A 25,634-nucleotide genomic window follows, 5' to 3' on the forward strand; every position below is an offset into this window, starting at 1 on the left:
ATAATTCTGGATTATCGTTGGTCAACTCATTAAAATTGATTTTCTCCCTTGAGCCATCACGGTGAAAACGAGAAAAGCAATCGAGTTGAAATGACCAATGATAATCTGTTTATCCCTATTTTACAAATGATGATGTTGTTAATTTCCTTAACAACAGCATGTGTGCCCTTAGTTTCTAGCAATCATTTTTCATATCACTCTACTGTGGTGAGAAGGCAAATTATCAGTTGACAGTAAAATCAAAGGAAAATTGTATAAAATAGAAATAATGAATGCTATCGAAATGTTTTAAACTTTCAGTACTGAAATGCTGTCTATAATGTTAACAAGAACAACCCACCTTTTCAATGCTCATTTCTTTACTGGCTTTGGTGACAATCTCGCCGATCGTCTCTTGATATCTATGTAACTCCATAGAAAACACATTGGCCAGTGTAAACGTCTCAGGGTTTATATCAAACTTCTGTCCAGTCTTTTCCATTAATTCTTTCCAATGTCTGTTCAAAAAACGTTCATAAAATAATTTTCAAAAGATTTAAATATCTAAATGAAATAAATGATAATCCATGCAAGTGCTGAAGCATAAATATCCCCCATTTCACTAACGCAATATCTCTTTGATGCAGATATTTAACACAAGACTTATTTTAATTTCATTGTGTCAGTGATGATTTTTATCACAGAGATTAAAAAGGAATGATCTGAACTGCCAATTATGGAAATCTTTTAAAACAGTAGATTTTGCCTCCGAATTGGTTTATTCTAATGCCACTTATGAGTCTTTTATACCCAAAAAATGTAAAATATGCAAAATTATAAGCCTAGTATCTTGGATGAGTTTGGTTTTTTATAACATACAACAAATTTCTGACAACTATTATTTTTGACTTTAATGATTGATAAGTGTTTCTTGTTTTTTATATAGATTAGACCGTTGGTTTTCCTGTTTGAATAGTTTTACACTAGTATTTTTTGGGCCCTTTATAGGTTGCTGTTAGGTGTGAGCCTAGGCTCTGTGTTGAAGACTGTACCTTGACCTATTATGGTTTACTTTTATAAATTTTGAATTGTATGGAGAGTTGTCTCATTGGCACTCATACAACATCTTCCTATATCTATGAGAACACAAAAAGAACAAATTATTTACCTTTCTCTAAGAGCATCATGTTTAAGATCAACAAACAATGGTAAGGCATCTCTGAACTCTTTCATCTTAGATTCTAGCGCTCTGGCTGTCTGTGATGATTTCACCTCTCGTGGCATCTTTCTGATGTTCTTAAGGAACAACTCTATACCATCTTGTAACACTTGTACATTAAGATTGGACCATAAGGTTTCTGCCCATTGTTCTCTGGCAGCCTGCAAATATAGGTGTACTATTATATATGTGTATTATCATGATTATGTGTATTATGATTATGTGCACACGTATTATCATGATTATGTGTATAATAGTATGTGTATTAGATCGTGTGTATTATGTCATATGTGTATAACATAAACATGTGATTTATGACAATTCAATCATTTCAACAGAAGTCATTCACAATTCATCATGACTGTATGTACCATTTTGCTATTAAATGCATGACAGCATTTTTACAAGCCTAGCATGTTGAGCCTGTCGCTGAGAACTCAGACTGAAGAAACTAATGCATTTTGTATGGTTAAAAATTATATGTAACATCAAGTCTCAATTGAAATACATGCATGTTTCGATCAGTTTACATCAGTCTACTTTCAAAGTTTTAATATTTCCATGACAACATAAGATCAATCTTTGAGCTAGAAGTGTCAATTTAAGTAACTAATCACATTTGAAAAAAATAGTAAATACGAAACCAAGCGCGGTAGGGTAGACGGAGAAATGTAATGGAAAGTAAATATGAACCAAGCGCGGTAGGCAGAGAAATGTAATGGAAGTTCAGTGAAAGCGTCCTTTTTCAAAAATTCAGTAAAATTATTGGTATAGTTTATAACAATTAATTCTTCAATCTTTCTGCATAGTTTCTGCGCTAATGTGTACATACCATTTGTTCTTCATACAGTCCATAGACCATTTCAAGTCCCTTCATTTGTTTTTGGACCTCTAACAGATCAGGGTACATTGTGATGGCTAGATCAAACAACTTTTCAGCATTGGCCAGTTCCTGTCTTACAGTCTCTAAATCACCAACCTCTTTTCTGAATGTTTTCATTAGCTCCAGACCTGAAAAAAACCAACAGATCATACATATTAATTGTAAACCATTGTTTTTCATTCATTTTTTGTACATATATTAGGCCATTAGTTTTCTAGTTTGAATTGTTTTACATTGTCACATCGGGGCCTTTTATAGCTAACTATGTGTTATGAACTTGCTCATTGTTGAAGGCCGTACGGTGACCTATAGTTATAAATTTCTATGTCATTTGGTTTCTTGTGGAGAGTTGTCTCATTGGCAATCATACCAGATCTTCTTTTTTATATCACAATATCTCTAGGGGTAAACAGTCTTAGAGTGGTTGAAGTAGATCATCTACTAAATCACTAGCCTTTCAACACCATGAACATTGGGGTTGCGAGTTCTAACACATAAATGGGAGTAACATTAGATTCAAATCTTGATACAAAAGTTGTGCTTCAGCTTTGGCTTGTTTAGATATGTACTTTAGTAGTGCTTTGCATGTATTTCAATATGGCTGTGCTGTTATATATCTTGTCTGCATGCTGTGTGTTTTAATGTTGTGCTTATGTTATTTTATATTCAGTAAAAAGCTTTTAAGAGCTTATGTTTGTATTGTTATATATATGTTAACCAATTAAAATAAAACTTTCGTATTCGTATTCATATTCGTATCTATATTGACTGTGGATTCCAGTTTTCAGTCATAGGTCAGTTCTCTACAGCCTTCATCCGCTAAAAGCGACTAGCAGCCACAATATGGTCAATTATTAAATTGAAAATGGTCAGTCACAGTATCTTTTATAAACCATCCTTTTTAAGGTAGCACAATACAAAGATTTTGTTACTTCCAATCACTAACCTTTGAAATGCTGTAACTTTCTTATGAATGCATAGAAAATAATAAAAGATGTATACATAGATAGATAAAAGATTAATCTTTTAAATGAATGCAATATTTTTATTATGCAATCATTATGTAATCAATTATTATGTAATAAGTGGCAAAACCTGGGTAAGTTCACTTAAATGAATTCAGCTCTATCATCTCTTTAACTATACAGAAAGTTTTAACAAAATCTTAATCAACACATCATGGGCTTCAAAAGGGTGTCTCAGAGTGTCTCTATGGTATTCCATTCTCTCATAAACCTCTAATTAGTGTAAACATCCTAACCACATAAAAGAAGATTATGTTTAATTAGGTGTAAAATTTGTTCTATACATTCTATCTGAAATCTGAGACACCCTTTTGTAGATAATGGCCATATAGGAACAACATATAATATAATCAACCCTCTAGGGATACCTATGCAGAAGCTAATTTCATTTGAAAGTGGAAATTTGGTTAAAAATATTTTAGACACAGTTAACATTATAATTGGTTACATAATTGTTGCATAATACTAACATTGCATTAATTTGAAAGAGTAATTTGTTAGCTATCCAAAACTACCACTTATATAAATTTTCAAGCATTAATAAGAAGGTTACAGCATTTTAAAACTTGGGAGTTGGAGTTATAAAATCTTTGTATTGTGCTACCTTAACTGTTTGATAAATTGTAGAACATGACTCTTACATATAAAGAGCATGTTAGTTGTTCAAGGTTAGAAAAGGGGGGGGGGGGTCTATTTATCTTTTAAATCTAAGGAAAGGCATGATAGTCTAAACATTTTGAAAAAATTGATCACAAAAAATTATAGCTTTTGACATCCTAGTATTATATTAGTATGAAGCCATTACACTTAACCATTAAACAATTCAACTGACCTTTATCTAAATCTGTTCCAACAGCTCCTGGGCCAGATTCATAGAACTTGGTCAAGAAAGTCGTAATATCCTTCTTAAATTCCTTGATCTGGTCTGTTGTATACTGTTAATATAAATTATGATGTAGTTACAATTAATAAATGTCCAGTGGCAAAAATAAATGTATATTCAAGATGAGAACATGCACATTATGAACCCAGATTTGTAACAGACGAAGTTATGATTAGCCAAGTTTAAACATGCTAGTTCACAAGGTAACAAACAGTCTCCAGGAAGTCATATCACTAATCCTGCAAGGACACAATGGTGTAACTCTAGATTTACCAGTATTTGCTCTTACTCTTAAATGCCATTGCTATTTTGGCATACTCGGGTGTCTTCCTCCATCTTATATCTTGGAGTAGCAGATAACACGGGTCTAGATCTTTGATGAAATGTGCAAATTTTTGTAGCAGCATGTAATTTATGTGTTAGACTTTTGATGCAAATATAGAAAATTGTGTATTTTATAATAATTACGGCTGTCTCAAAATGAATGCATGAAGCTCAAACTTTGTATAAAAAGACAATGACATTAAATAATATACCTCAGTGAACTTCTTCTTGACATTAAAGAGGCCAGCATCTGTATTTTTAGACTTGTACACAAGTTCATCCCAAATCTGCCACATCTTCCATTGTAACTCTTTCTCCTCGTCAGTTACCTAGAAACATTAAAAATCATTAAATCACTTTCATGTAAACATCGTCTGTTACCTAGATACACATTCAAAATTTATTTAACTTTCAATAAAGCACATGCAACAGCACAAAGTCATTTTTAAACAAGAATGTGTCCACAGTACACGGATGCCCCACTCACACTATCATTTTCTATGTTTAAAGGACTGTGAAATTGGAATAAATTCTCTAATTTGGCATTAAAATTAGAATGATCTTATCAAAGGGAACATGTATACTAAGTTTCAAGTTGATTGGACTTCTACTTTATCAAAAACTACCTTGACCAAAAACTTTAACCTGAAATTTGCACTATCATTTTCTATGTTCAGTGAACCGTAAAATTGGGGTCAAAACTCTAATTTGGCATTTAAATTAGAAAGATCATATCATAGGGCACATGTATACTAAGTTTCAAGTTGATTGGACTTCAACTTCATCAAAAACTACCTTGACCAAAAACTTTAACCTGAAGCCAAAAACTTTAACCTGAAATTTGCACTATCATTTTCTATGTTCAGTGAACCGTAAAATTGGGGTCAAAACTCTAATTTGGCATTTAAATTAGAAAGATCATATCATAGGGCACATGTATACTAAGTTTCAAGTTGATTGGACTTCAACTTCATCAAAAACTACCTTGACCAAAAACTTTAACCTGAAGCCAAAAACTTTAACCTGAAATTTGCACTATCATTTTCTATGTTCAGTGAACCGTAAAATTGGGGTCAAAACTCTAATTTGGCATTTAAATTAGAAAGATCATATCATAGGGCACATGTATACTAAGTTTCAAGTTGATTGGACTTCAACTTCATCAAAAACTACCTTGACCAAAAACTTTAACCTGAAGCCAAAAACTTTAACCTGAAATTTGCACTATCATTTTCTATCAGTGAACCGTAAAATTGGGGTCAAAACTCTAATTTGGCATTTAAATTAGAAAGATCATATCATAAGGAACATGTGTACTAAGTTTCAAGTTGATTGGACTTCAACTTCATCATAAACTACCTCGACCAAAAACTTTAACCTGACATGGGACAGACGGACGAACGGACGAACGAACAGAAGAACGAACAGACGGACGAACGGACGCACAGACCAGAAAACATAATGCCCCTACTACTATCGTAGACGGGGCATAAAAACTTTTTCAAAAATTTTGTTTTGTAGCAAGAATTCTTGACAACATGAGCTACCACCTATGTTCAAAAATGTAATACTTATAACTAACGTCTGAAAATTCTTAGCTGCTTTTAATTTTGTTCTGTACATTTCCTCAATATTTGGTCAATATAAATATGATATACAAACCTTTATATCATACATAGCTAGTGTCCTATATCTTTCTTGTATGTCTCTGATCTTATTTTCTACATCAAGGGACATAGCTTTGATATCAGAGATTGTTGTTAGAACAAACTTAAGGTCTTCTAATGAGTTAGGTGACTGTTCTAAATCGTCAGATTTGTCCTGAAAAAAATAATTTACATATTCATCATAATGTGCTCAATCTTACTGAACAGAGTTTTTATACTCCTTATTAGAGAGCTACTGTGGAAAAAATAGTAATTTTTTTGTTACATAATTGAAGTTCAGCAAGAATATCTCTATGAAATGATCTATATATTAGTTTTTAATTTCTGTGTCATTTTAGTCTCTTGTGGAGAATTGTCTATTTGGCAATAATACCACATCTTCTTTTTTTTATATATATGTTTTTCCATACAGTATTTGGTTCCATTGTTTGAACCCAAATGGATATATCATCTGCTTTTAAATGTTGTTCCTTTGGATTCATAATGATTCGTGGGAACTAATTTGAAAGCACTTCATGGGTTCAGGGGAACCTCATATTTAAATGATCAACAAAAAACAATTTTTTTATTGGATTGTATGCAGAATATTGAAAAACCATGATATCAAATGTCCACAAAAATCGGTTAACACAGAAAATAGGAATCCATAGTTTTTCGTAAAAATAAGTCAATGTAATAGAAAAAGTTAAAAAGATTACCCCCTCTTATATATAGTTCTTGTTGAATTGAAACAAAATTAAAAAAACCCTGGCATTTAAAATTAAGTAGCTTTGAGGTTTTCAATATGAATACGGTCATTAATTTTGTACATGTATGGGTCTTATCTTTAAAAATAAGAGTGGACAAACTCTATATATTACTTTGGAAACAATATATCCAGTTTTCTCCACCTATTTTTCAGCAGCAGATTCCTATAAATTATAACCCAATAATATTCCCGAATAAAAACTTACATCTAGGTCATCTCTGATTTTGAAGAGACTTTCTTTAGCGGAGTCTCTGAGTATTTTACCAAGACAAGCTATCCACTGTTTAGCATTGTCCTTGACAGATGATGCCAATGGTCCCATGTGTAAACGTACACATTCTTGATCTTTGACTAGAGGCTGGAGATCTATCTCATCAATTGTCTTATAATAATATTGTAATTTATCGTCGAAAGCCACGACTGTCGGACCCTTCTGGAACCATTTATCGGCAATTCCTTGTTTATCCACTTTCCAGATACTTTTATATTTCTTCCACCTATTAAGGTACCTTGTCATGTTAGTAAGAGTACCCTTTATATTGTTCTGAATTGTCTGTACAAAGTCTATAACCACAGGGTTAACTGAGATATCGGAGAAGAAACTGAACACGAAAGCCTCGTCCTCGCCCTCTACTTTCTGGGGAGGTGTCTCAATACAGGTGCTGTTCATCCATCTTACAAATAACTTGGTCCTGTAATACAATCAAATTGAGAATGGAAATGTGGAATATTTGAAAGAGACAACAACATGACCAAAGAGCAGACAACAGCTGAAGGTCAGTAATGGGTCTTCAATATTAATGCAGCGAGAAAGTCCTGCATCTGGTAAAATTCGTTTATAATTTTTTTTTGTATCCCAAAAATTATTGGTTTGTGTGGATTCCACAGCATATATGTATAATAAAAGTTATTTGTCACTTGAGATTGACATCGTTGTTTAAATAAATTGTCATTATTTTGTTTTGGAGAATAATATAGCTGTATTAAGTAAGTCAATGGAAATATCTGAAAAAGCTTCGCATATTTACCAAAAAAAAGTTCATGACTTTTTGAAAGACTAGCCCTGAATACTGAAGCAGTCTTCACGCTGAGTGGCAGCCCAGGCTGGTAAAATTGCTCTCGGGCCTGTAAAAATCATATCTACAGGCCAACAGAATCTAACTAAAAATTTTCAAAAATTGAGCTCCGGGCCTGTAGATTTTGCAGTTCATCGTGAAGACTGCAGTGAAGCAGAAAAGATCCGTTAGTTTTGCAGAATATCATTTTACAGTTCCTACTTCTTTCTCTCTCTCTATTTGTATTTCAAATGATTTAAACACATTTTTTTGTTGCTTTGTCATAAAAAGCAAAACATCATGTGTTGATTTCTAGCACATTTCACATTTTGTGAAACCCCTTTATATACCAAACCTTTTATATAATCACTGCAGTGTCTGTTTGATACCCCTACCCTTTTACAAATCTCTTGACATGCTGCAATAATAGTTTAAAAACCTACCCCTCTACACAATCTCGGACACACTGTAATGTGAGTTTATACACTTCATTTGCTTGTGGATGAAGGACAACATCAGGGGCAGCCAAGAGAGTCTCCACTTGGAACAGAGGTTTGTCTGTACGTAAAGCAAGTTCAAATTTTCTCAGGTTGTTGAGGATCAACTGAAAACAATCAAAATTGTATGATATAAATAATTGTATAAGGAATTAAATTTTTGTTGTAATTGAAAAAATCTGTAAAATTCTAATATAAAAATCTATAGTTTCATTGCTTTTAAATATCACAACAAATGACATTATACATTATATTTTCACACATTAGATTTAAATAGAAAAAGATTACTTTGAAATAATTTCCCTAGATAAATTGCTGTGACCTTATATATGTTTCAGCTATTGTCAGATTTAGAGATCTACTAGATCCTTATCTGATTAAAAATAGCATGTTGTAAAATAATTATGCCCTCTGCCATCGTCCTCTGTCAATATTGATTTATTGGTCCTCTAAAACTCATTATCAGCATTTAATTGTTATTTTACATATCAATTGCTTAAGCACGTACTATAATTAGTATATAACCTGAAAAGCTCTAGATAGATAGTTGCATTTAAAACAAACTAACCTTATTTAATGAATCAAAGACTTTTCTTTCCCAATGAGAGTAATAAGCTGATAGTTTGGCAGATCTTCCAGAGTTTGTATGGACAACTAAGCCTTCCATCTTTGTTAGTAAAGGACCAATAGCTCGGTATTTTCTGGCTAAAATCTCAAAATCTTTGGCTCGCTCCTGCTCAACGTTTTCAAAGTATTCCTAAAATAGACAAACAAATGTTAGAAAAATCTGCCTCATTGTAGAAGACCATGGTGACCTCAAAATCACTTTTAATGTTTAAACACTGGTTCAGTTTAATACTGATTATGATTGGATTTTATTATAAAAGTCTTTAAGAGAAAGTTTTCCTACATGTATAACATTTACTTAATATTTAATTTGTTCCTTTGAAAGTAAAGTCAAGGTCCGATGAACCAAGCCAGCTGAACATGATAATCTAACAATTATTCTATTCTATACATCTGGGTGCAATACTTTCTCTCTGCCTTGAAGACCCATTGGTGGACTTCAGCTGTTATCTGATCTTATGTCTGTTTGTTGCATCTTTGACATTTTCCCAATTCCATTCTCAATTCTCCACACTTCCGCAGCCACATTATCATTTTTGTTTTGTTTTGCATGTTTCAAAAGACTAGACTTAAAATGCTGCCCAGTTGTGTCTCATTCTTTAATATGACTAATTTTTCTTTTTTTGTTTATTGATCTAAGCTTAACTTATCATCACAAATATAGCACACATAGAACCTTACAGAGGCCTAAGTGGCTGAGTGGTCTTTGTAAGTTACTACTGAAATCATTAGCCAGTCAACAATAAGGTTTTGAGTTCGAACCCTGCTCATGCCGGTGCACCCATCTCCAATCTCTAAATGACTAGGATTGTCAGTTTTCCTTTTGAAGGTTGCTGCTTTTCTTTGCTCTAGCTTCTTCAAACAATAAAAACTCGACACCACGAAATAGCCCCAAAGCAGTGCTAAAAAGTGGCGTTAAAACACAGAAAATCAAATCAAATCATAGAACCTTACCTTACAACTTGGTAACGTGTCTGGATATTTCTGTGCCGGTGCTTTAAACAGGTTGGCATTCTCTATCATAACTAATCTCTGATTTATATCTTTGGCATTCTTCTTAATTTGGTTCACCAGAGATTCAAATTTAGCAATAGCCTGAAAAAAATAATGTTCCTCTTTACAATTAGTTATTGTTGCATGTGACTGATATCTAGTAACAGGGGGTTCAAACAATGTTTTTGCTAAAGGAAATATCTCAGACCTTCTAATTTTTATGTTTTGGTGTTTTATTCATAAAATGTTCCATGGAATAAATCTAATGCTAAAAAGAATTCTGTTTCATATGTTCATTCAACTATTCAATTTATAACAATCTTAGGGCCTTTTTTAAAGCTAAGTTGAACACATTTAATTGCAAAAATTGATAGAATCATACCAAAAATTTACATGACATAGTGTTTTCACATAAAAAAGAAAGAAAAAACACTTTATATATGAGGAAAACACCTTTCAGTACATAAAGAATAGTAATTAAAACATACTGCACTACTTTTCTGTACAAAATCACTGATACCCAGGGAACTCCAGTTAAGTAACTTAGATCCAGGTCTGATTACTCTTCTTAACTGTCTCATATGATCTTGTAATAATTCAGTCTGAAATTAACAAACAATATTATAATAAAAGCTATGACTTGTATAATCTACTGTTAATTCTGAAATACAGAACATATTGTAAACCTGCATTATATATGATCTACAAATAATGTAGTCTTAAATACAGCATGTAAAGACAATTGTCTGAATTCATCCTTTCAGAATCTAGGTTATAACTTTCCAAATGCTTTAACCAAAGTATTGCGATTGGTTAACAACCTCCTATGCAATGAAAATACAATAGACCTGCATTATTCATGATTATTAAATAATTCAGTCTGAAATACAGAAAGTTAAAAAAATTGTATGAATTCATCTAGGTAATAACTTTCCAAATGCTTTAACCAAAATATTGTGATTAGTTAACCTCAATGGATACCCCAGTAATGTTATAATAATTGTGATTTATCATATACTTAGCATTAATATAATAGCTTTTGCATATGTGTAATGGGCGGAAGTGCACAAGCCATATCTTCCCACCCGGGCTGATAACCCATATCAAGTGCCTCTCGTGCAAAAAACCCATATCAGTGCCTCTCGTGCAAGTTACTTCCGGTGTTTCCGGTATCGGTTGTTTACTTTTCCATTGTGACGTCAGATGTTTTTTATGACGGGAACTTTTGTGGGGATAGTTTAATACTTGCTAACAAACGCCATTGACAATTATGAATCATTTTATAGTACAACAAACATGGATTAGTAATGATCGTAAAACTCTTCCAAATTTTCAATGTTTCAAAATGCCTCTATAGGATATGTTACCATAAATATATAAGGAGTTAATGATGCTGTTGGACAACTATAGTATATTTGATTCATAATTTTAATTTTCTTTATAAAATGTTTGACTGTTTTAGTTATTGCATTAGTTTATTTGCCTTACATAAAACTATTGTCGGAAGTATATGATAAAGCGATTAATACATGGCCTTTTCCATATCAGCCTGGGTATCATCCCTCGACCCATATCAGCACCTCGACTCCGTCTCGGGCTGATATGGAGGTCTCGGGATGATACCCAGGCTGATATATAAAAAAGGCCATGTATTAATCTCTATGTACAACCAATGAAATAACCCACAATCCACCAGATTCTTCATCCACTTATTCTGAATTTCTTATTGCTCATATTAAACTAAAACATTAAAGTCTTTTTCGGAATTTAATTGATAAGGAATGCAAAGAGCCAAATGTTTTGATATAGATATTGTTGTAAATTAATTTCTTTTATTATAGACATTTTCTTGTAGTTGGTAAACATTCTTACATCATTTACTGCGGTAATTACGTCACAGTATATTCGACATCGCTACTTAGCGACAATATTGTGATCATATGTTATTCAGATAAAGATTTTGTTATGTGAAGACGTTCTTAATTATTTCTTTAGAATATATGTCAAAGGTATACTTAATTGATTTTCATTATTTAAAACCTACCTCAGCCTGGTCGAGTGATCCTAACAAATTATGGTAGCTGTCCAGCATGTGCTGTAGTCCATCTACATACTTTATGTATTTCTCCTCCTAAAAAATTATAAACAGTTTTTGATAAAAACAATATTTCATTTAAAAGTTTAATAAATAATAGCTTTTGTCCTGGATATATGCTACTGAATTTCAGAATATTAACCCTTTCACTGATAGCTGCCCAGACAGAAGCTACTCTGAGACGATGGCTTCCCTGGCTACTATTACTTAAGTGGGAGATCTTCATAATAAATGTCAATAAAAACTTGTTTGTAGTTATTTGTGTATTAATTTCATTCAATAACACCATGTTCACAGTTTTGTTCATGTTTTGATAATTTTTTCTTCATAAAATATTCAAATTTTCCAATTTTTGGCATTATCTAGGTGAAATTCTCAAAATTCTGCTCTTTGACCCCAAATCGTAATTTTTAACCCAAAACGGCAAAATTTTTAAAAATTTTACAAGGCTGTATACATTCCTCACACTGAACAATGTCCATTCCAAGTGTTTTGTACATAAAACAACATTTTATGTAAAAAAAGTATACTAGTTTGGCTTCAATTCTTCCATATTCTTTCAAAAAAAATGTTCCCTCATTTCAAATTCTCGTAAATTCTATAAATTTCCTCTGATTTTGACACGGTTTTCAACAAACGGAAGCGCCATGTTTACACTTTCATCCGGGTATTCATCAAAGAAAGATAACTCATGTTTGCACTGTTTTGAGCGGGAAATATAAAAGAGGTATTCCTATCCCTGTAAAACAGGACTCATCGTCAGCTGTCTGAAGCGTGAATCCCGGTAAACCGGGACTCATCGGCGAAAGGGTTAAAATAGTTTCCTAAATGTAGTCGTTTTCAATACACAATACATTACACATACAAATTAGAGAACAATACTGATATATATTTTTTCTTGTAACATACTTATTTTAACCTTTGAGGACCTATAATATATTAGATTTCAAGTCAACACATATATCTGTCTTTGGAGAAGTAGTTCCATATACCCATACAATATTTTACTAAGCTTAAATTAACATTCACATAAAATAGTACCTACCTGTAATGCCACATTTCTACACTGTTCAGGGACGAGATAACCAAGTTGTTCCATGTAACGTGTCTCAGCAATAATTTCACCTAGTTTGGGGTCAAAGTCTACCACATACTTGATTTCTAATCCTACAAATACAATATTCACTTTAAAGGCTGCAAATGTTAACAGTCCAAATCTATCATGACTTGTGAAATTCAAACCTGTCAACAATGAATTGTATAAATCAAAATATTAATTGAACTGTTCAAACCATTTCTAGTTAACAAGTATCAGATACACAACAGTAATGTCTGTATAATGATAATTGTGGATGACAGTGTCAGTAATTATAATAAAATATGTTCTGGTTATTTTTATCAAAAGGTGGCCAATGGAAATTTCACCAAATGAGCAGAATTCTCAGTAATAAGTTCCTGTCAAGTTAAGTCATTCTGATTTGTTCCGTTCTGCAATCATACATTAATAATAGAATTTCAGAAATTTCTCAGCATATTTATTTGGTTTTATTACATTCAGTTCAGAGATAAATATAATTTCATTCTATGATAATTCATTTTGCTTAACATAAGCAGGATATTGATGGCCTGATTCACCTAGACACATATACTAGCTTAACTACCTGATTGTTGTTTTTTTATAACATAAATCAGGTCATAAGTTTTTCTTGTTTGAATAGTTTCTCATTTGTCATTTTGGGGCCTTATATAAATGACTATGTATTGTATGGGTTTTGCTCATTGTTGAAGGTAGTACAGTGACACATATTATTTCAATATTTAAACTTTGTGTGGCACTTGTTATTGTAACTTGTATGAGACATATTAATGTGAGATTGGAATATTATTGTTTTTAAAGGAAAATGAAATAAGGAGTAATCAGAAAGGAGGAGGCTGTAGAATTCTGTTTAAAGCAATATAGTGTAAAGCCAGTGCAGACTGTTGCAAAACTCCAATGTACCATTGCAGATTAATTAAGCGAAACTTTGGACACTATAGTTCAAGGGAATCGTCAATACCTAGTTAAATATGTAACTATTTCAGAAACAAAATTAGTAAAGCCCATTTACCAAGAAAAAAATGTTTTTACAGTGACTTGACTGTTAGTGTTGCTATTCACCAATTGCAACTCATTCAAAATTTTGCCCCAATTGCAATTTGTTTTATTAAATCAAATTGTTCAACTGGCCAAAAATTTGAACAAATTGTTCAGCCAAAAAGTGATAAAATAAATCATACTTACAATCACATTATGTGAATAAAAAAATTTCATATTCAGTAAAATATTTGAAATTGCAATATGTTTGTAGGAAGGGGAGATAATTGCTTTTTGGTTTCAAAAAGTCTTTATTCAAAAGAATAGTATTTTAGGTTATCTCCCCAAGGAAGCATATTGTTATTTCATACATATTTTACTGAATATGAAATGTTTTTATTCACATAATGTGTGATTCTTATAAATATAGAATACTTTTCGAAAGAAAAACTCTATAAAAGCTTAGTTTTGACATTTTTATAGCAATTCAAAATAAAACAGTTCACCTTTAGTATGGTAATGGCTGTAATATAACTATGCAGATTGATAGACTGATTTAGGACTTACATCAATACAGTGGAGTTACAGACTTATAGGATTGTAAGTATGATATATTTTATCACTTTGAACTTTCACATTTTGGCTGAACAGTTTGTTCAAATTTTTGACCAGTTGAACAATTTGATTTAATAAAACAAATTGCAATTGGGTCAAAATTTTGAATGAGTTGCAGTTGGTGAATAGCAACACTAACAGTCAAGTCACTGTAAATAGGATATATTAAAGATACAGAACAATTTCTGAATAAAATTTTTGCTTTACCTCCATGAGAATGATCTGAAATAGGAGCAATGGCTAATGACTAACGGTTTCTATGACAAAGAATAATCTGAAATAGGAGTATGGCTAGCACCTAATGCTTTCTATGGCGAGAAGAATCTGAAATAGGAACATGGCTAGCACCTAATGCTTTCTATGGCGAGAAGAATCTGAAATAGGAACATAACTAGCACCTAGTGCTTTCTATGGCGAGAAGAATCTGAAATAGGAGCATGGCTAGCACCTAATGCTTTCTATGACAAAAATAATCTAAAATTGGAACATGGCTATGACTAACACTTTCTATGATGAGAATGGTCAAACATAGGAGCATGGCTAATGCCTAACGCTTTTTATCTTGTACATACCTAAGTTATTGTTGGTTGTTGTTGATAAAAAATTTAAACAAAATTCTTTTCAAAAATTACTAAAAAATATTCTTCTGTTTCACTTTTAAACCAGGGAACTACAGTTTTTAAATTCCAAAGTTCATGTTTTTCTCTTTAACTTGAATTCCATTGCAAATTTTAACAACCAAAAATAATTTTAATATTTCAACTGGCTTGCAAACAATCAATAAACTTCTCTTGTTTTTTCTTCTTTTGTGAAATAAAAAGTAACAAGTTACAAGTAACCAAACTTTAATAAAAGATGAAAAAAATTTCAGTAAATATTTAAGTCAAACAAGAGAAATTTGTATCTTTGTGAAGGACTAGCACATCGCACACAGTGTATATCTTTGTGAAGGACTAGCACATTACACACAGTGTATGGGATAATCGGTTTTTTACCCTGCTTGTTAACTGGTTCAAGGGCACCAGATTCAGCACTATCTGTGGCTAAAACACCATCACATATTTTAAACAATATAGAAAAACAAAATGAGGACAAAATCTGTCTGACACAGGGGGCAATATAAAGAACAGATGTGTTTTCATATTTATAACATTAAACATTGTTAAACAAAAGACAGATAAAATTATAATAAATGTGGACGATGTTGCATATCATGATTTTAAATGGGGCCAAGAAGAAATTGAATTCAACTAACTTTAAAAATATAGTTCACCACAGGCCATTCAATTTCAATTAACCTAATGTTTTGGGTTAAGGTCTCATCCATATCTACACAACATTATTGAAGTTTCTTTAAAAGATAGTGTGAAAACGTTCTTTCGATATCAAGTGATAAATGCACAGAGAAAATCATCTTGACATTATTGTAAATTTATTAAGTTATGAAATAGTGTAATGAAAAAATATATTTCTATTTCCCTTCATCAAAATGGCTAAAACTAATTTTTTTTAAGGTTACATAAAACAAGATTTTGGATTGCATTCTCTCTTGGTATTAACCACTCTTTCACAGTTTCATCCAGTACATTTTTAAACATAATTCTACAAGAATATCATGGCATTAAAAGATAAACAAAGATGTGTCCCCAGTACACGAATGCCTCACTCGCACTATCATTTTCTATGTTCAGTGGACCGTGAAATTGGGGTAAACCCTCTAATTTGGCATTAAAATTAAAAAGATCATATCATAGGGAACATGTGTACTAAGTTTGAAGTCGATTGGACTTCAACTTCATCAAAAACTACCTTGACCAAAAACTTTAACCTGAAGCTGGACAGACGGACGGACGCACAGACGAGAAAACATAATGCCCCTCTACTATCGTAGGTGGGGCATAAAAATTGCAAAAAACTTGACAAAATATCATTTATCCCAATCAGCGTTACCTTCTGTGTCAGCTTCTTTAGGTTGATGGGATGGTTTAATCAACAAGTTACGTTTGATCAGCTGTTTAAGTTTAGGTTCAGATTCCTCAACCCATCTAGCAAACTTGTATTTCTCATAACTCCACATTTCTCTTCCTATTCTGGCATATTTCTCCTTTGCCTGTAGTAAAATAAAAACTTTAAAATCAACCCCTACTTCTCTTTGCTTATAAAACCTCTAAGTATCTTTGTTAATTAAAATTGAGAATAGAAATGGGGAATGTGTCAAAGAGACAACAACCCGACCCAATAAAAAACAACAGCAGAGTTATTCGTTTAATGTGTTTGAGCTTTTGATTTTGCCATTTGATTACGGACTGTCCGTTTTCAATTTTTCTCACAGTTAATTATTTAATTTAATAAAAATATGAATGTACAATTATGTATGGATGCCAGTTTTTGTTGTTTGTGGATAGTCTATGGTTCTATTAATATTGAGATTTAAGCCAAAATGTTACAGTCGAATATAAGTTTTTGTGATCCATGCAATATGTGAAAAATGAAAACCAAAATATATAAATACATCCACAGTTAACAATTACCAATTCGTTGTTTCAGAATCTAATGCATTCTAGGTAATATTTCCAAAAGCGTTCACCAAAATGTTGTGACTGGTTTAAAACGAGATAAAAAATAGAAGTTTAACCAATGACGTAAAGTTATTTTCATTTTGGTGTACTTAAACAAGATTACCCATAGTCCTCTAAATTCTGAAAAGGCGAATTTATCAAAAATCTTACGTCTACTCCTTCTTTCCCTTCCATCATTTCGTCCATTGTAAGGAATCGTACAATTGTGTGCTTCATACGATGAAACAATGATCTCTCCCAGAATATAGATCCTGCCACAGGGGGGTGGTTCTTATACAGAGCAGGGACATCTGTTCCATCGTGAAACAAATCCTCCATTGTTGCCACCTAAAAACATAAACAAATTAATTGCCCATAGATATCAGAAGATGTGGCATGATTGCCAATGAGACAACTCTCCATCAGGGACAATTTGTAAAAGTATACCATTATAAATAAAAGTATGTCTTCAACACAGTCTTGTATTGCAAACTCAAATAGACCTGTCCTTCATAATAAAATTAGTACAGATATTACGAAAATGGAATAAAATAGGAATTTCACATATTTTCTTTAATAGGCATACAAAAAGGCCTGGGGTCATTTTCTTGTATCTTACAATCGAATTTAAACACAATTATCTGGAAAATTAATCAATTTAGATTAATATTGTATAGTACCTCTAACAATATGACATTAAAAAAATTGATTAAATAATTTGAATTTTACACACCTCCTTTTCAAACTGTTTGAGAATGTCTTCAAACTTCTGCATGAGTCTGGCATTAATGGCTGCTCTTGATCTAATGTGTTTAAACTTCAACAACATATCAAAAGCTCCCTCAGCGGACCTCAATGATCTGAAGGAATCATCGATGAAATTGTTGGCTTCATTGTCAATGGCCTTGACATCCATGTTGAACTGAGCCATCACATTGTTCCAAGCACTCTTATGCTTGTCAACAAATGGGTCAAAGGTCACCTAGAAAATAAAAAACTTGATGAAATTACAACAGATTACTTATTTGAACAATTTAAAAAAAAAATGTATACAATGATTTTATTTGGTGGCATTTTGACTTGCTGCCATAAAAATATAGGTTTTTAATAATATAATGTCGGTTTAAATCGTCATAAACATACCAAGCTGATAGAACAGCTAAATGTTTGCTTTATAGATATTTCAGAAAGAATCTGCACATTCAAAACAGTTTGTTTGGTGTGGTTCCATCCTTTCAGAGTCCATTGTTTCTTTGTCTTTGTTTCTGACCTTGATCTGTATCTTCTTAACATAGTAATAATGTTTAAACATGGCTAATTTACTCTTGTCTCAAGATTCCTATTTACCTTTAAATAATTCATTGAAGGTCAGTGTTATATGAGAACGAATGTGTACAGCACTAATCATAACCGATCTCTGATAAAAATCAATCTCTTATTTGTATTTTGATGCATTCTTACATCCATTTTTAAGTTTATTTTGAATATCAATACATTTTTGAGACCGGAACCAAATATTTAATTTTCTTACATTAAATAAAAAGTGTACTTTGTTATTGACTTCATTGATGCCTTCTATGTTATTTTTTTGCTAATCTTCCCGAGTATAAAGACTATTTTTTCCCCGATAATTTGACAGTTTGATCAACTCACATCTTCCAATGGTTTGACTAGGTTACCAACTCTGACTAACACTTCCTCTATTCTCTTTGGATCACCAGTAACAGCTTCTAATTCAGGTCCAAAAATATTCTTAAATTCCTCTATCACCTGATCAAAAAAAAAAAAAAAAGATTGATTAAAAAATTGTGCAGAAAATTTCTCATAAAAAAATTCTCTCTCAAAAAAGCATATGATGAGTCATCAGAAAGATGTATAAATGTAGGCTTTTTCATTTTTCTAACCCTGCATTACAAAATGAAGTCATCCTCTGCAGAATCATTCTTCTATATTTCATAAAAAGAGAATTAAATCATAGAAATAAGTTTCCTGTCAGCTTACTGTAAATTTAGAATTATTGCGTGCATTTATTATTGAGATTTTGTCATTTTACACTAAAATGGGTTTTAATTTTTGTGATAGAGAAAAATCCTGTTCAATTCATAAAAAAATAATCAAATGTGAGTTTAAACTATTGCAATTATAACCCTGTTGCATTTCCCCCAATAATTTATGAATTTACAGTAATTAGAACTGAATGCTTTACCTGAGCTACATCGTACAAGTTCTGACATATCTCTGCCATATGTTTTGTATCTTTAAACAGATCATTTTTGTTGAACTCCCATCTCTGATCTCTGCCTGATGCCTCTATTTTTGCACGGACCTCCATGTATGACGATTCCCATTGTTGTAACATTTGTTTGGCTTCAGCTGTCTTTCTTTTAACTTCTTCTGTCCCTTCTCTGGAAATGAAATAAACAAGTTACATCATCTTGAAATTTATTTCAATTACCAATATTTCAAAGAATTCTAAAATTGGCTGCTATTTTTCATCCCCTACATACAGATACAATTAGTGGTGATGAAATAGTAATAAGTTTTTTAACATCCAGAAAAACAACTTTGCATTTCCCTTCGGTTAATATAGCTTCTTCATATTTATTGAGGAATGGGTTTTGCATATCAATTATTGTAAAATTGAACAATCTTTTTTTATATAAAATCATATGCAACTTCATGATGCTATAAAATAATCTGAAAGTTGATAGAAAAATATTGAATGAATGAACTTATTGAATGAAACAAACATACTTAAATATAGTTTTGATGTTGATTACTTTAGCCACACGATCCCGTAATTCATTTGCAATTCTTTTCATTAATGGCACCATGCGGTCATCTTTATTATAATGTCTGGATATAATCCAAACCATTCTAAGAGCATTCATCATTGACGGAATGGTTTCTATGACAACTTGGAATGTAGCACCATGGGTAATATTTTTGAAATGTCTTTCTAAGGTTGATAAAAATCTGACGTTGTCTTTAGCTTCTATATAATGTTTGTTCAGATCGGCTCTAGTGTCATCAAAGTTATTATCCCATGTTGAATATATATCAATCATCTGTTTTACTTTGGGAATTTTAAGCTGTTCTGTTAGTGCACTTAGAGCAGCATTTCTTTCCCGCCAAAAGTCAATTTCTGCTAAAGGTCCTTTTCCTTGTGGAATTTTTTTAAGTTGAGCCTCCAAAGCTGTTCGCACTTTCTTGGCCCATTCTGAACATGTGTCATTAATTAATTGTTTAAGAGTGGGATCACGTAGGACTTCCTCAACAGTCTCTGGTAAATCAATCTCAGGTATTTCTAACTTTACTTCACCGTCAATCTGTTGAATTGTTCTATTAATACTGGCAGCAAATTTCTCCATGTTAATAAGGAACTCATCTCTAAGCATGGCTTTAGCTCTACTCTCAGCAACACTGGTTTTATTCTCGTTGTCCCCCTCTGATTTTACAGATACATCTGTCACTTGTGTATCTGTTCGACTTACAGCTCTTTCAATAGGTTTAGGTCCTTCACCATTTTTGTGTTGGTTATATGACAGTAATGGCATGTATACCTACAATCAATTCAGAAAAAAAAGTTAAAAGATATAAAAAAGTGATCTCATAGCTATAAGCAGATGTGGTATGAGTGCCAATGAGACAACTCTCCATCCAAGTCACAAATTATAAAAGTAAAACATTGTAGATCAAGGTACGGTCTTCAACACAGAGCCTAGGCTCACACCAAACAGCAAACTATAAAGAGCCCTAAAAATTAAAAAAAGGTTATTGTTTATAACTGTTAATGTTATTTATATTTATGTATTTGTATCTTCTAATCAAATTATATTTCAACTATTCAGAGATGGATTATTTAACAATAACCTTGAATTTTTCTGAGGCAAAGTTGAATACAGATGGTATTAGCTGATTTTACCTGTGAAATAACCTGTTCTAACATGACCAACACAGAGTTACTGTTAATTGTTCCCATCTCAAAATAGGCAGGTAGTGTCTCATTAGCCTCTTCCATACTGTTAGGTAATGGTACCATACCGGGCGTATTACGTAGGAAGTATACACAGTCTACCTGATCAGCAACTTCCTCAGGTAAATGGAGGTAACACATAAACAAGTACGTTCTCAGTACTTTCTGTTTTATTATTTGCTAAAATGTAAAAAAAAAATTTTTTTTATATCTAGATGATATAGAATATAGAAAAAAATTGACACAAATGGCAGGTTATTATTTTCTCCTGTTTTGGAGAGATAAAAGGGGTGTGTATTATACACAACTGCATACTATACACAGCTAAATACGGTACATGTACTATCTTTCAATGTTGTATCTGATTGAATTTGAACAGTTACTTATATTTTATCAATGTGAATCAATTTTGCATAAATAAGGTTAAAAAGATTCAAATTTTGTATAAACCTTTCTTCCATCTATGAAATGTACGACAAACAGCTCATTAATAAACACAAAATTAAACTTATACCACTTTTGTTGGACCAGACCTTCTTCTGACACTTCTATTAAACTAGAGGCTCTCAAGAGCCTGTATCGCTCACCTGATTCTACTTGGGTTTTTGAAATCATATGAAAAAATATAAAATTTGGCTAAAAGTGACAACACAACCTCATTGATAAGGAAAGGAACATGTTTAATTTCATTCAAAAGTCCCCCACTGGCAGCCATCTTGGATTGCGGATCGGCTACAAAGTAACAACACTTGGTCAGCACCTCATAAGGAACATTCATGCCATGTTTGGTTTTATTCCATTCAGTGGTTCTCTAAAAGAAGTCATTTGTATGCATTTTCCATAGGGTCCTATGTTAAACTAAGTCCCATGCTGGCGGCCATCTTGGATAATGGATGGGCTACAAAGAAACAACACATGGTCAGCACGGCATAAGGAACATTCATGCAATGTTTGGTTTCATTCCATTCAGTTGTTCTCTAAAAGAAGTCATTTGTATGCATTTCCCATAGGGTCCTTTGTTAAACTAAGTCCCCCGCTGGCGTCCATCTTGGATAATGGATCGGCTACAAAGTAACAACACTTGGTCAGCACCACATTAGGAACATTCATGCCATGTTTGATTTCATTCCATTCAGTGGTTCTCTAAAAGAAGTCATTTGTATGCATTTCCCATAGGGTCCTATGTAACTCGAACAATTCAAGCCCTTTCCGTGTCCGATTTTCTCCCACACGAGGGCTTGAACTCCTCATGATCATTGGCCGCGTCGCGTCGCCTGCTCTCTGTGAGAGAGAGCCAATCAGCGGCGATCAGGAGAATGAGTCTGCGCAACTCTCTTGTAATTGTCTTACCAAACACGTGTGTTCAATTAACACACATCCGATAATAATTAATTAACATCAATTAACATCAGTTTACATCATTTAACATCAATTAGCTCCGGAACTCCTCCTTCTTTAGCTGTCAATTTAACTCAAAATTCCCATATTGCAAAGCGGTGTGAAAATTCCGGTTGACGGTCTTGATCGAGGAAGACGTTCAGGCGTTAATGTAGCCTTCGTAGATCAGCGGAATATAACGACTGAATTATTCGGGTTAGGTCCTATGTTAAACTAAGTTCCCGGCTGGCGGCCATCTTGGATGATGGATCGGCAACAAAGTAACAACACTTGGTCAGCACCTCATAAGGAACATTCATGCCATGTTTGGTTTCATTCCATTCAGTGGTTCTCTAGAGGAAGTCATTTGTATGCATTTCCCATAGGGTCCTATGTTAAACTAAGTCCGCCGCTGGCGGCCATCTTGGATGATGGATCGGCAACAAAGTAACAACACTTGGTCAGCACCTCATAAGGAACATTCATGCCATGTTTGGTTTCATTCAATTCAGTGGTTCTCTAAAAGCAGTCATTTGTATGCATTTCCCATAGGGTCCTATGTTAAACTAAGTCCCCTGCTGGCGGCCATCTTGGATGATGGATCGGCTACAAAGTAACAACACTTAGTCAGCACCTCATAAGGAACATTCATGCAATGTTTAGTTTTATTCCATTCAGTGGTTCTCTAAAAGAAGTCATTTGTATGCATTTCTAATAGGGTCCTATGTTAAACTAAGTCCCTGCTGGCGGCCATCTTGGATAATGGATCGGCAACAAAGTAACAACACTTGGTCAGCACCACATTAGGAACATTCATGCCATGTTTGATTTCATTCCATTCAGTGGTTCTCTAAAAGAAGTCATTTGTATGCATTTCCCATAGGGTCCTATGTTAAACTAAGTCCCATGCTGGCGGCCATCTTGGATAATGGATGGGCTACAAAGAAACAACACATGGTCAGCACGGCATAAGGAACATTCATGCAATGTTTGGTTTCATTCCATTCAGTTGTTCTCTAAAAGAAGTCATTTGTATGCATTTCCCATAGGGTCCTATGTTAAACTAAGTCCCCCGCTGGCGTCCATCTTGGATAATGGATCGGCTACAAAGTAACAACACTTGGTCAGCACCACATTAGGAACATTCATGCCATGTTTGATTTCATTCCATTTAGTGGTTCTCTAAAAGGAGTCATTTGTATGCATTTCCCATAGGGTCCTATGTTAAACTAAGTCCCCCGCTGGCGGCCATCTTGGATGATGGATTGGCTACAAAGTAACAACACTTGGTCAGCACTCCATAAGGAACATTCATGCTATGTTTGGTTTCATTCCATTTAGTGGTTCTCTAGAAGAAGTCATTTGTATGCATTTCCCATAGGGTCCTATGTTAAACTAAGTCCCCCGCTGGCGGCCATCTTGGATGATGGATCGGCAACAAAGTAACAACACTTGGTCAGCACCTCATAAGGAACATTCATGCCATGTTTGGTTTCATTCAATTCAGTGGTTCTCTAAAAGAAGTCATTTGTATGCATTTCCCATAGGGTCCTATGTTAAACTAAGTCCCCTGCTGACGGCCATCTTGGATGATAGATCGGCTACAAAGTAACAACACTTGGTCAGCACCCCATAAGAAACATTCATGCTATGTTTGGTTTTATTCCATTCAGTGGTTCTCTAAAAGAAGTCATTTGTATGCATTTCCCATAGGGTCCTATGTTAAACTAAGTCCCCGGCTAGCAGCCATCTTGGATGATGGATCGGCAACAAAGTAACAACACTTGGTCAGTACCTCATAAGGAACATTCATGCCATGTTTGGTTTCATTCCATTCAGTGGTTCTCTAAAAGAAGTCATTTGTATGCATTTCCCATAGGGTCCTATGTTAAACTAAGTCCCCCGCTGGCGGCCATCTTGGATGATGGATCGGCTACAAAGTAACAACACTTGGTCAGCACCTCATAAGGAACATTCATGCCATGTTTGGTTCCATTCCATTCAGTGGTTCTCTAGAAGAAGTTCAAAATGTAAATTGTTAACGACGACGACGACGGACGACGACGGACGACGGACGCCAAGTGGTGAGAAAAGCTCACTTGGCCCTTCGGGCCAGGTGAGCTAAAAAGAGGGACAGTCAAACTCATAGATTGAAAATAAAATGATAACGCCATGGCTGAAATAAAAAAAGACAAACAGACAAATAATAGTACAGAAGACCCAACATAGAAAACTAAAGACTTAGCAACACGAACCCATATTAAACATTAGTCCAATACATGAAAACATAATTCGAGTATGATTTGTAGTATTTTGATATGAACTAGACTTGAATGCAAACTTAAATGCATCAACAGTCAATCTAGCTACATATCTAGATGACCACTGATTTACACGGATCTTCCAGTATTTAACCAGTTATAATTCATGCATGTAATGAGTGGTGAAACAATTCATTGAAGAAATCAATGAACCACCATATTTTTTTGGGGTAAAATTTCATCATATTTTAGTTCCAAGATAATTGTTCCTTTTCTTACTGTTTTAGGGACTTTTTCTTCTTCTTTATCCTCATCCTTGTCATCTTCTGTTTCTCCAGCCTCAGTGGCAGCCTCACTTTCAGGCAGTGGAGTTTTAGCTTCATCTTCTTTTTTCTCATCGCCTGCACCATCTTTACCTTTCTTTTTCCGTTTTCCTATTTAAAAAAAATTAAATTCAATAGCGGACTCTTTAACAAGGTTTAAGGTAGATTCATGGTATACAGCCATCTTGGATTGTACAATCACAGTACAAAACCAGTCTAGTTATTTGTCTAAATCTGCAAATTTGGAGACAGATTTGCAATTAAATGGTTAGACTGTTTTTTCTAAATAAAGAAAACTTAATTTATTGTATTATTCAAAATATTTTAACAAATATCAACTTTTTTGGTTTTAGAAAACCTTTTTTTCAAATGAGTCATTTAAAGGGAGATAACTCTTATAGTACAACATTTATACTGGACAAATAGGGAAAATATTTATTTTTACTTGTAGCAAG

The 25,634-nt window shown here is 33.2% G+C and overlaps 1 protein-coding gene across 5 annotated transcripts in view; it reads right to left on the minus strand.

Moving 5' to 3' along the window:
* LOC139527469 (dynein axonemal heavy chain 10-like) overlaps window positions 1-25,634 on the minus strand; it is a 109,155-nt gene that overhangs the window by 78,675 nt on the left and 4,846 nt on the right. For 3 of the 5 annotated variants that reach the window (XM_071322944.1, XM_071322945.1, XM_071322948.1), the window contains exons 3-24: window positions 25,136-25,290; window positions 21,168-21,398; window positions 19,997-20,805; window positions 19,449-19,647; window positions 18,896-19,012; window positions 17,976-18,224; window positions 17,414-17,590; window positions 16,635-16,794; window positions 15,680-15,727; window positions 13,041-13,162; window positions 11,945-12,031; window positions 10,389-10,502; window positions 9,862-10,002; window positions 8,849-9,037; window positions 8,227-8,387; window positions 6,934-7,420; window positions 5,976-6,134; window positions 4,526-4,642; window positions 3,939-4,041; window positions 2,031-2,209; window positions 1,148-1,359; window positions 341-497 (exon numbers count right to left, since the gene is read on the minus strand). In XM_071322944.1, the coding sequence (XP_071179045.1) occupies window positions 341-497; window positions 1,148-1,359; window positions 2,031-2,209; window positions 3,939-4,041; window positions 4,526-4,642; window positions 5,976-6,134; window positions 6,934-7,420; window positions 8,227-8,387; window positions 8,849-9,037; window positions 9,862-10,002; window positions 10,389-10,502; window positions 11,945-12,031; window positions 13,041-13,162; window positions 15,680-15,727; window positions 16,635-16,794; window positions 17,414-17,590; window positions 17,976-18,224; window positions 18,896-19,012; window positions 19,449-19,647; window positions 19,997-20,805; window positions 21,168-21,398; window positions 25,136-25,290 (4,373 nt within the window). Of the gene's footprint in view, window positions 1-340; window positions 498-1,147; window positions 1,360-2,030; window positions 2,210-3,938; window positions 4,042-4,525; window positions 4,643-5,975; window positions 6,135-6,933; window positions 7,421-8,226; window positions 8,388-8,848; window positions 9,038-9,861; window positions 10,003-10,388; window positions 10,503-11,944; window positions 12,032-13,040; window positions 13,163-14,891; window positions 14,907-15,679; window positions 15,728-16,634; window positions 16,795-17,413; window positions 17,591-17,975; window positions 18,225-18,895; window positions 19,013-19,448; window positions 19,648-19,996; window positions 20,806-21,167; window positions 21,399-25,135; window positions 25,291-25,634 lie in introns of all 5 variants that reach the window. The other 2 variants (XM_071322946.1, XM_071322947.1) reach the window with 2 other exon arrangements.

This window comes from Mytilus edulis, chromosome 6, assembly GCF_963676685.1.
Source record: "Mytilus edulis chromosome 6, xbMytEdul2.2, whole genome shotgun sequence".
In the NCBI taxonomy this organism is placed as follows: Eukaryota; Metazoa; Mollusca; class Bivalvia; order Mytilida; family Mytilidae; genus Mytilus; species Mytilus edulis.